The sequence below is a fragment of the Pinus tabuliformis genome, chromosome 9 (assembly GCF_031772625.1).
Source record: "Pinus tabuliformis cultivar Carrire ecotype Pingquan chromosome 9, CPIR1, whole genome shotgun sequence".
In the NCBI taxonomy this organism is placed as follows: Eukaryota; Viridiplantae; Streptophyta; class Pinopsida; order Pinales; family Pinaceae; genus Pinus; species Pinus tabuliformis.
In genome coordinates, this window is record NC_142307.1 from 564574152 (window position 1) to 564586065 (window position 11914).

Below are 11914 nucleotides of genomic sequence, written 5' to 3' on the forward strand. Positions count from 1 at the left end.
CAAAAGATCATAATGTAACATATTTAAAATTTAGTGTGACGCATAAGTATTTTTTCTGATAAGTTTATCACGTTTTGAGATTAAATCTTATGTTCTTCTGTTTGGAGGTTAATAATAGAGTTGCTGTTTTATCAATTAAACACATCCATATGCTGGTTGTCATCAACTCATTGTTTTATTATAATATTACATTGCTGGAAGGACATACTCCAAATATTGCACTTTCAAATAGTTCTATAAACATAGAACATATAAATATGGTACTTTCAAATAGTTCTATAAACATAGAACATATACTTGTACCCATTTAGAGAATAGCAAATTTCAAACTTTATTGATTGTATCTACATTACCTTTCGCGTTTCTATTCGTGTGAAATGACTTGTACGATATTGACACATAACTATGTTTAACCCTAACTTCCTTCAAAAGCCTTATTTGCATCTAATCATTTTAAAATGGTATAATTTAAATGTCCTCAGTTCTGGAAATCCTTGTGTAACACTTTTTATGTGGGGGTGGTTTATAAAATTTTCTATAAAATTTTAAAGTTATATTGGTTACTTCCATTTTTTAGAAATACAATTTATTTTATTAATTTATATTTAATCGTTTAATTGTTTTTTATCAATAATCTTAAAATATAAGATATTCGAAAATGCAGATAGATGTGCACTTTTAACAACCTTGTAATCACTGAAAAGTTTATTTTGAACAAATGATTTGATAGATAATAAATATAGTAATTTAGATTTTCCAAATATTAATTGAAAAAATATTATACATATCCAAAATGAAAAAGAACAAATAATACTGCAAATAAGTGCAATGAATAAAACAATTTATAGACACCTATAAAGTTTTGTAGATGGCTGCCTATGTTATGTGAAAACATGTATTGTACTGTTGTGGAAAAGTAACAGGAAAAACACTTTTCACTAGTTAACAATTTCCAACCTAGTGTAACAAAATAAGACATGTCTGGAAGGCACTAGTAGTGTGAAACAAAATAAGACATTTCTAGTACTGGAAGGCACTTGTAGTGAGTCCATAAGGATAATGGTCCCCTTCAAAAATCACATCTTTAACTCTGCAAGCTATTGATTATAAGTTTGGATCAAAATTCATGGAAAAAAAAGTTGTCTGGAAAATTATTTTTAATTTAATAATAATTAAATATATATTAAATATAATTTTAAAATTTGTTTTTTAAGAAGAGGATTAATTTTTCAAATTTTAAAGATTGAAATCTTATTTTATTATTTATATATTTATATATATATATATAATTTCAAAAAATAAATAATATTTTTGAAATTATAAAATTAAAAAAAAAAAATTTTTTTTTTTTTAACAAGATCGTCTACTTATATATTAAAAAAACTGCACAAGGCAGGGAAAGATACATAAGGTGCATGAGAAGTAGGTGGGTAAGAAGTCCAAAATAAGGGACGCAGCCCTTGCCTTCTGTGATTCTAACTGAAGTAAAGTAATTTGAAAGAGATATCTACTATATTGTCTAACAAACAGGCCGGCTATAAGGCAAAATTTGCTATTCATGAGATTAACACCAGAACTGGTTTACAGTGTCCTCCATCTGGTCCTCCTTTTGCTCTTCCTTCTGACTATCCTTTGTGGAGGCCTCAGCCTGCATGCTCTCCGTGAGGCTTTGAATGTGCTTGACGACCTCTTCCAGATGCTCGCACTTTTCCTTGAGAGCCTCGATTTCCCTTTTTCGTTTCTCCAGCTTCTTGCGCTTGGATCTGCTGTCCGCGATGAAATCCTCACGCAGTTCATTATGATGCTTGACGAAGCGGGCAATCAGAAAGCAATGATCCTTGCAGACAGAGCAGTTGTTATTGCCTAACACCCTGTCCAACGGGTTTTCACGGCGCGCCTCGCCTCCCTGTGCCTCGTTCTGTTGTCTATTTTCTGCCATGACTGAGGGAGCACAAGTTAGAGAACTAAAGATAATGACACGAAATGTTTTATACCTGTTCACTGAGGGGAGGATCGGATGATCCCACTGATTGCAGATTCTGGAAACCGGAGTATGGAGATGCTGTGAGATAACCGAGCTGCCTGTCTCGAGACTCCCTGCTTTGCCCAAATGTTTCTGAGACTTCCAAGATGTTCTGAGGAAAGGAGGGACCTGAGGGGGGATATAAAGGAACGAGGGCTGCCTGCCATGATGAGGGAGCATTTTAAAAATGCCTGAGGCTGGATCCTCCTGCAGATTTGAGCAAGATTCAAAGGTGCGGAGGGGACTGAAACCCGCCAAGACGGGGGAGAGATCACGAGGAGGATGATGCAGCAGGGAGCTGGGATCGAGGAACAAGGTGAACGACGGCGGAGGGGAGGGGAGAGGATAATCGAGGGACCGGGAACCTGAGGGGGAATGATGAATATGACGATTGTGACTAGATTGGGTGGAGCATTTCTGATGCATGAGCTGCCAATTCAGCCCCTTACGGAATTGCCTTTTCAAAAACTCTGCCATTTTCGCAGACTTGTCCTTGCGGTCTTTTAACTGCCCTGTTGGCTAAGATATCAGCCTCAGCATTGCTCTCCCTTAGCACGTGCATGAAGGTGACTTGTCCCAGGTTTCTTATGTTGTCATTTATCCTCATTCTGATGCTGTTGAGGCTTGCCTTTGTAAACTCCTTGCCTGTGATCATGGAAGCAATAATAATGGCCGAGTCTCCAATGATCATGGCGTTCCTCATATCTAACCTGTGGAGAATTTCGGTCCCTAAGAACAGACTGTAAGCTTCCGCGGCGTTGTTGGAGGTGTTCCCGAGACCCCATTCATATTTGCTTATGAGGGTCCCCTTGTTGTCTTTGATTAGTCCACCTGCTCCGGCAATCCCAGGATTGTTTTTTGAAGCTCCGTCGAAGAAGAGGAGGGGGCGATTCTGAGCGAGGATCCACTTATTTATCTCCGTCTTTTCTCCTCTAAGCTTCCAGTTGTGGTGGCACTGCGTTGTTTTGAGCTGAGGGGGGAGACCTTGGGAGTGGCTAATATTGAATCTGTTGTACCAATCCTGTTCTTCCTGGGTCCAACCTTGCTGATCTGGGGGAGTTATATGGTTTGCGCTTAGAGTTTCAGCGATACCTGCTATGGTCTTAGCAACAATCTGATCCATCTTTGGCTGCCCATTTTCGAAAACATGATGATTCCTAGCTAACCAAATATTCCAGCTTAGAGTAGCCGGGATGCAATTCCAAATTCTGATAAGGTTAGTCTTGCCTTTTCTGGGCAGAGGGTAGTCTTTCTTCCAGTTTTGCTGGAGATTATGTACCTGCTCATAGTTTCCCCTCCGTTCCAAAGGGCTGATTAATTGGTTCCAACAGCTTTGTGCGAAAGGACAGCGAAGGAAGGAGTGATGAATTGACTCCTCCTCTGCTCTACAGAAACAGCAAATCGAGGGGCCTTGGATGCCTCTTTTTCTCAAGTTTTCCGCTGTTAAGATCTTTCCTTTTAAGAGAGCCCAGTTGAAGTGTTTTACTTTAGGAATGCATTCATTCTTCCAGGCTGCTGAGTGCAGATGCCACTTGACTGTGGGAGTCTTATTTTGCAATGATTTGTATCCCTCTTTCACTGTGAAGTTGCCCCCATAGGTGTCCCAAACATATCTATCCTCCATCTCTTTATTGATTGGGGCAGAGCCAGAGAGAGAAAGCTTCAAATTGTGCCAAAGGTCTCTGAGATCCTGAGGAAGATTTAGCTCTCTCCAGTCACTCCATCTGTTTTGAGTCCAAGAGGAGATGTCAAACAAGGTGGTTATGTTTCGTTCTTCCATCCATTCTTGTAAAGGGCTGAATTCTTGTTGCGAATTTCGTGTGCTGGCCCCCATAATTCTATCAGACCATATTTTTGTGCTCCTTCCACTGCCTGGGATTTTGGAGACATTTTCTCGGAAATGGGGTAGGACTTTTTTAATCAATCGCCAAACTGGGGTGCAGGGCCGATCTGCAATTTGATCGTTAAGAATGTTGGAGGTTGGGCCGTTCAAATATTTTCTTTTGATGGTCTCCACCCACCAAGAGCCATTTCCTGTGAGGATCTTCCAGATCAGTTTGAGACCCAGAGCCTGATTAAAGAGGCTTGGAATTTTAATGGACAGACCCCCTTTATCATAAGGCAAAGTGACTTGCTCCCAATTGACAAGGCTAAATTTCTTTGTGTCCTGTTTCCCACCTTGCCAAAGAAAGCTTCTCATGATGAGCTCCATATGTTTATGTATGCTAGCAGGAGCCATAATTACTGCATATTGATAAGTTGGGAGGCCTGAAAGGATGGCCTTTATAAGAACAGTTCTGCCAGCAAGATTCAACCAAGAGACACCCCAGCTCTGGAGGAGACCCCTCATTTTTTCTATATGTTTTGTCCAAACTTCACCTTTGATGTGTTCTTTTGCCAAGGGTAAGCCTAGGTAAGTAAAGGAACTCCAGTTTCTTTGAAGAGGAATGTCAAGAATCTGAGAGATTCTTTGTTGTATCAGGAGGGGGACATTCCAAGTATAAATTTTGCATTTCCTGTTGTTTAGCTTGCCTCCGGATGCTAGAAGAAAATCGTCCAGGACTCTTTTGAACCTCCTTGCCATCAGACTAGAGGCTCCCCCAATGAGCAAGGTGTCATCCGCGAAGAGCGAATGATTTATCTCCTTGATTCCCCTTTCAATGCGGATGCCTGTAATTTCTTTTTTCTGACGAAGGTTTTCTAGATGAACACTAAGGGTCTCAGCTATGAGAATGAAAAGGAAGGGGGAGAGGGGGCAGCCCTGCCTTAGCCCTCTGGTGCTTCTGAAGTAATTACTGGGGCGGCCATTGACCAAAGGAGCTGTCCAAGTGTTGGATATACACCCACAGATGATGCTGATGAAGTTGGAAGAGAAGCCAAATTTTTTGAGAACTGCTCTTAGGAATGAGTGGTCCACCCTATCAAATGCATTAGCCATATCCAGTTTGATAATCATACCCCTCTCTCCTCTATTGAGACTGCTGTGAATAGCTTCCTGGACTATGATGACATTGTCTATGATTTGCCTGCTTGGGACGAAGCCTCCCTGATTTTCAGCGATTAGAAGGGGGAGGAGTTTCTTTAATCTATTAGCTAGCATTTTTGTGATTATCTTGTAAGAGACATTGCAGAGCGAGATGGGACGAAATCTGTCAAAAGTTTTTGGGTTGGCCTCCTTGGGGATCAAAGCTATGTGAGAGGATTTTGTGTTTTCCCCCAACTTATGATTTCTGAAGGCATTCTTTATCATTCTCACCAAATCCTTTTTTATAGTTTCCCAAAACTGCCTGTAGAAAGCAATTGTGAAGCCATCCGGCCCTGGAGCCTTATCTTGCTGCATGTTGAAGATAGCTTCCTTGATTTCTTCTTCCGTGGGGTCTTGTTCTAGCTCCTTGTTGTGGATCTCTGTTATTTTGCTCTCTATTATATTGAGGAATTCCTCGCTGTTGTGAGGTTGAGGATCAGCTGTAAGGAGATCTTTAAAATGGTTAAAGGCTGCCTGTTTTAGTTCTTCTTGCCCTTTCAGTTCGCTCCCCTCCACTTCGATTTTGTCAATTTGGTTAATGGCTCTTCTGATCTTAATGTTGTTGTGGTAAAAAGAAGTGTTTTTGTCCCCCGCCTTCAGCCACAAGCAACGGGACCTTTGTCTTTGATCCTCTTCCTCAGCGCGATTTTGCCTGTATAACTCCTTATACAGGTTTTTCTCCTTCTCAAGATCCTCAGCTGTGTATTGCATTTGTTCTTTTTCCTTGTGCCAACGTTCCATCTCTTCTGTCAGATCCTTTTTCTTTTGCCTGTCTAGTGCTGCCTGATCCCTTGCCCACTGCTTTAGAACTACCCGGAGCTGTTTCAGCTTAGTTTCCCACACGAAATAAGGTGACCCAATTACTTCTTTAGCCCATTGGGTCTGAACCAGAGAGCGAAATTCTTCATTGTGATCCCATCTTTTGTTGTATTTGAAAGGAAGAGGACCAAGGTTTACACCTTTTTCCAGCTTAATAATCACTGGCTTGTGATCCGAGGCAGTGCCATGGATGACCTGGCTCCTGATTGAGTGGAAGTTACTTGCAATGCTTTCCTGGATAAGGATCCTATCCAGCCTCTCTTAAATGTTGTGTATTCCTGTTCTTTTATTGGACCATGTGTATTTCCCGTTTGACAGAGGGGTGTCTAATAAATTAAAAAGCTGAATAATGGTTTCTAACTTATCTCTTGAGGGGTCTGCGTGGTAGCTTCCACCATATTTTTCTTCCATGTTCCTTATGAGGTTCATGTCTCCCCCGAGGATTAAATTGTTACTTTGTAGAGCATTGATGTCCTGTTCTATAGAGTTCCAACAGTTAGCTTTGTCCCTGTACTGGTTGGGTGCATAGATGTTGAAGATATGATAAGTTTCCTGCGTGCTTTTGCACTTAAAGTCTGTCCTAATCCACCATGAGAAATGATGTGAGTTGATGATTTCCCATTTGTTTTTGTTCCACAGTGTTCCAATTCCTCCAGATGCCCCGTCTGATCCTTTTGATAGGCCTGAAAAACTTTTGAAACGTTGTGTCTGGTGAAGAAATTCCTGCTCAGTGATTTTGGTCTCTTGAAGAAGAAGGATGTCCGGTTGTTCTTGATTTAAAAGATCCTTGAGTTCTTTTAGTTTTGAGGAAGAGCCCATCCCCCTACAGTTCCAAGAGACCAAATTCATTATTTACCAGCTGTGGGGTGTGATCCTGACTTCTCCCTGATTTTTTCTCCACTTCCTTTTACCTTGCCTAAATAAGAGTCCATCGGCTGCTGGGTTCCGGTTGCCATCTCCTTTGCTGCTGTCTCGTCCCTGAGTTCTTTGTTCGATTTCCTGCCTACTTTTCTCGGGGGATCAGAAGGCTGGTTGGCTTCTTTGGCTTTGTTTCGGGTGAGGATTCTTTCTATGGTGGGGGGAGGAGAGGGGGGAGGGGAAGAGCGAGGAGAGGCAGGGCGGGGGGACTGGGGGGGAGAGGGGGGGGTTTCAGCTTCTAAGGATTCAAAGGGGTTCGAAGATGAGGGGAAGGAAGAGGGAGGAGGGGGAGGAGGAGGGGGAGGAGGGAAGCTCGAGGGTTGAGGAGCTGAGGGGCTGGGGCCCTGGGTAGAAGAAGATTTTTTCCGTTTGACTTGTTCCCAAGCACCCTCTGCAGATTCCTCATTGTTTTCTACTTCTTTTGCTTTTAACTTGCTACATCTATTTGCAAAATGACCATACTCATGACATACCTTGCATTTGAAGGGTAGCTGTTCGTAGTCCAGCTGCTGAATGTGCATCCATTTGTCTACCTTGATTTTGATGGCTTCTGGTAGTCCTTTACCTAAGTCGACCTCAACACATATTCTTGCGCATGCATGCATATTTTCTCTCGGTTCTGATCTGTCTATATATTTTCCAAGTGCATTGCCTATGGCTCTGACGGATTCGTCCCCCCAGCAGTGGAGCGGCAAGTGGGGGAGGCGCACCCAGACGGGAACTGCGTTTGGGATGTCCATTTCCGGATCGAAGTCCGGTGTCCATTTGTTCAAATAGAGTCCTCTTGTGTCCATGAAATAGGGACCATTTCGGAAAATGAGGTTCTTGTCGTCTTTTGTCTCAAATAGAAATGTGTAGTACCCACGTCCAACGAATCTGATGGCAAACTTTCCTTGAATCATAGAGCTCCAGTTGCGCTCCACCCATTTTTGCACGGTTCTTGGCGATGGCCAGAGCCCAGTGAACTGGCCAACGAGGCCTCTTTCCGCAAGAGCTATTGCTGACTTCCTTGGCAGAGAGGGGGGAAGAATCACTTCTGGCATTTCATCTAGCTTTTTAATGAACTTAGTTTGGGAGGGGCGGGGCCTGGGATCGGAAGAAGCAGACAGTAGAGATTCAAAGATTTCTTCAGGGGTCCCTGAGTCGGGGAGGGGGGAAGCGGATCCTGCCATTGCAGGCCCGCTGAGAGCCACAAAAGGACAAAGCGATGGGGAGCTGGCCCCGAGAGGGACTGCGCAGAGCGACAACGGCAGGCAGAGCGCAGAGGCCCGACCAGGCAGAGCCCGGGGGCTAGGTCAGGGGCGCGCGAGGAAGACGGACGGGAGCAGAGCCGACTGAAAAAGATGTTATGACAAAATTAGGGAAAAAAGAGTTGGCATATAATAAGACATTTCATGTTTTAATTATATATAATGATGAAAAAGAAAAATAAAAAGAAAAACTTTGTATTCAACTTATATGTCAGTGGTTATGAAAAATATTTAATTTTTATATATAAAAACATTTTAACAGAATAGAATAAGTTTTGGCAAATTTCTTCAACATTTATCTTTACATTACACAAATTTTCTCCATTTTAAAGAGTGTTGAATAAGTTCAAATCATTCTAGATCAGAGTAAACTTTTATTTATTACTCTTTCTTTTTAAAACTATTTTGAGGAATAGTATAAATTATATTCCCCCATTATTTTAGTTAATTGACATGATGATAAAAAGAAATGCACAAAGAATTTCATGCTAAATTTCAAAAACATGTCATTACTAAAAATCATAGAGTTGAGAATATTGTTTTCCTCATTGCCTCACCATTAACACTATTTCTAACCAAATAAATTGAATAGGAATTCCTCTTACACATAAATAGTAAGAAGACTAAACTCCTTAAATAGTAAGAAGACTAAACTCCTTAAGGGACCTTTTAGCATACATAGGGATGTTTGTGTGACACCCATTGGAAAGGAGGGGTGTCTACAATGATAATATATTGGTTGAGGTTCTTAGAGCGTATATAAGGAGTACAAGTTCCATTATCTTGTTTGGAACTAGGAATGAGTGTTCAAGTTAGAAATTTATTATTGTTTCAACCTTTAGCAAAGTTGTGACATGTGCATGAGTTTGTTATAATGATTGAAATTATGTAATTGTTTTCACGGAATGCTCATTATTAAATAAGTACTTATATTAATATTATTTATAAGTTGAGAATTATTATTCAATTATTAGTATATATATGAATATAAAGTCTTTTGAATTTGAATACTTTATGAACGCATGATAATATTTTATTAATTATTATGAACCGTTTGAAAAATGAATATAATACAAAATAAAATATTGTTAAAATTAACAATTGAATATATATAGTTGAACAGTTACGATGTAAATTAAGATACATTTATATTATTTATGTCAAATTGATATTAAAATATTATTAAATATTTTAAAATGATAATTATTTTTTTATTTCTTAAATATATTTTATAAATCACTTAATTGTAAGAAAAATCTATTGGACATAACTACATTATGAAGAATAAGAATTTGAAAATGTTGTTGCAGTTATACAAGCTGATGTCTATAATTTGGACTATGGAGACAATCTTCCCCAAACTTCATTATTATATTATTTTTATTTGTAAACCAAAAATTTACTATTCAGACATTTTCCCAAAACTTCATTATTATATTATTTTTATTTATAAATCGAAAATTAATTATTTGATTCTCATGGTCGTTGTGTGTCGAGATTGAGCCTGTGAACATGGCAAATGTCAATATCGTCATGGTAATGCTTTGTGGAATATTATGTGCTATTTCACAAGTAAACGTACACGTAACAAATTGACATTTTGGAAAGCTGAAACTCTTCGGAGCAGGGGAGGAGCGTGAGCAGGAGCGGCGAGCAGGGGAGGAGTGTAGAAGCGGAAGGGGCGGAGCAGGAGCACGAGCGGGAGGGCGAGCAGGAGGGCGAGCAGGGGTTTGAGCGCAGGAGGGCGAGCGTGGAGAGAACCCTCGCTACAGGCTGGACGTTTTGCAGTTTGTTTAAGCTCCGGTTCACAGAGAAAGCTCTTCCAGCAAACCTGAAACTCTTCGGAGCAGGGGAGGAGCGTGAGCAGGAGCAGCGAGCAGCGGCGTGCAGGGGAGGAGTGTAGAAGCGGAAGGGGCGGAGCAGGAGCACGAGCGGGAGGGCGAGCAGGGGTTTGAGTGTAGGAGGGCGAACAACAGCGGCGAGCAGGGGAGGAGCGTAGAAGTGGAAGGGGCGGAGCACGAGCACGAGCAGGAGGGCGAGCACGAGCAGGAGCAAGAAGGCGAGCAGGGGTTTGAGCGCAGGAGGGCGAACAGCAGCGGCGAGCAGGGGAGGAGCGCAGAAGCGGAAGGGGCAGAGTGCAGGAGCAGGAGTGGCGAGCAGGGGAGGAGCATGAGCAGGAGCGGCGAGCAGGGGAGGAGCGTAGTTAGGTTTGTTCTGGCTCGCTTCATCTTCTAGTCTTTTAGTTTTCTCTAAGCGGGGGCGAGGTGGCTCCCCTTGTCGCCTTTGCCCCCGGTGACGCCTCTGCTCCGATGGCTCTTCTCCTTCTCGGCGGCAGTTAGGTTTGTTCTGGCCCATCCCCTTTGGAGCGTTGAGGGAATAGCGGTGCTTCTGCCCTGTTTCGTGCCGCTTCCATGGAGGTCTTCGTGGGTCTTTTCTGAAGGCAGATGCGGATGATTGTGGCAGCGTTCTTCCTCTGTTTCTCATCTGATTCGGGTGGAGAGTTTGAGGGGGCGGGGAAGGAGTGGCTTCTTTTGCTGCTCTCTTCCTCATTTCGTGCCTCTCCTTCCATATTGGGCGGACAGATCTTGTTGCTCTTTCTTCAGATGTTGTTCTGCTTGGTTTTCTGGTGCCTCTTCTGCACCTTATAGATGGGTTGCCTTGTCTGGGGGGCATTATTTGCCCTTCGGGGCTTTATTTGGGATCTGTTTTAGCAGATTTGCATGTGGCTCGGTCCACGTTTCTGCATATGCTTCATGCATTTGCTCTATGTAATCTTCTTATATGACTGTTTCTGCATATGCTTCTTGCATTTGCTCTATGTAATCTTCTTATATGAATATATTACGCTTTTTCTTCTGAAAAAAAAAAAAAAAAAAAAAAAAATTTACATTTTGGACGTTACTGAAAATGTGAATAAGATTTATATTTATGGAATATATCACATGTGTTGTTGGGGAATTCCATTAAGTTTGAGTAAATTATGAAGAAAGAAAATTTAGAGATATTGTGAACTCCTATTATATATGTCAATTCTATGTTAAAATGATTGATGGTGTCATGAGATGACAATTCTATGTTAAAATGTTAAATCATGCATGTGGAAATTGGCTATGATGTCATGGGAAAACTTTGGGTTCACACTATCGTATGATTGAAAATTTTAATAGACTTTCTTGGAATGGCCTTCGGTGTGAGCCTGTTATAGAATTCGACGTACATTGGAAAAATGGAAAACATGTTATTTAAAGCTTTATTGAAGATATATTATTAATTTTTTTGTTTCCATTAAAAATAAATGTAAAATATTTATTAATATATGGTATAAAAAGATGAAATATAAAAAAATCAATTTTTTAAATATTAATTTTTATTTATATATCTAAAAAATAATTATTCATATTTTTATATAATATTAATATGTTATTTTTCATCTAAAAGATAATGGATATGTTAATTTAAAGATGTTAATGTAGTATAATTTTTTGAAATATAAATGTATAATTGTAAATAATATTAGAATTCTTTGCGGAGAGTGTTGAGTGAATTAAACCCATGATCTCTTGATACGTGAATCTTTTGTAGCAGGGTGTTGAGTGAATTGAACCCAACACAACATAGTGAAAAAATTACTCCAAAAATAGAAAACCTTCGTATTTTAGAACATGTCACTTGTACAAATGAAAATCAACAACAAAATAGAATTCCCCTCTTTATCTATATATATATATATATATATATATATATATATATATATATATCCCCCACACATGTATTTGTGGGGGAATTTTATTTTATTTTGTTGATTTGTGGGGATTTTTTTTATTGATTTTTATTTGTATATACACCATATTTTAAAATAATATTTTTAATTGGTTTATA

The 11914-nt window shown here is 40.3% G+C and overlaps 1 protein-coding gene across 1 annotated transcript; it reads right to left on the minus strand.

Annotated features, from left to right (window-relative positions):
* Window positions 1-2468: 2468 nt before the first annotated feature.
* On the minus strand, window positions 2469-7957 carry LOC149149771 (uncharacterized). Its single transcript, XM_089442585.1, has 2 exons — window positions 7496-7957; window positions 2469-6101 (listed from the first exon to the last, which is right to left on the minus strand). The coding sequence occupies exons 1-2, from the start codon at window positions 7955-7957 to the stop codon at window positions 2469-2471; spliced, it is 4095 nt and encodes a 1364-aa protein (XP_089298711.1).
* Window positions 7958-11914: the final 3957 nt, after the last annotated feature.

Excerpts from the sequence above, each read along its gene's own strand:
- LOC149149771 (XM_089442585.1), bottom strand. The coding sequence starts at position 7,957 with ATGGCAGGATCCGCTTCCCCCCTCCCCGACTCAGGGACCCCTGAAGAA. Across the intron at positions 6,102-7,495 it reads CAAACGCAGTTCCCGTCTGG|GAAAGCATTGCAAGTAACTT; the intron begins GTGCGCCTCCCC and ends ATCCTTATCCAG.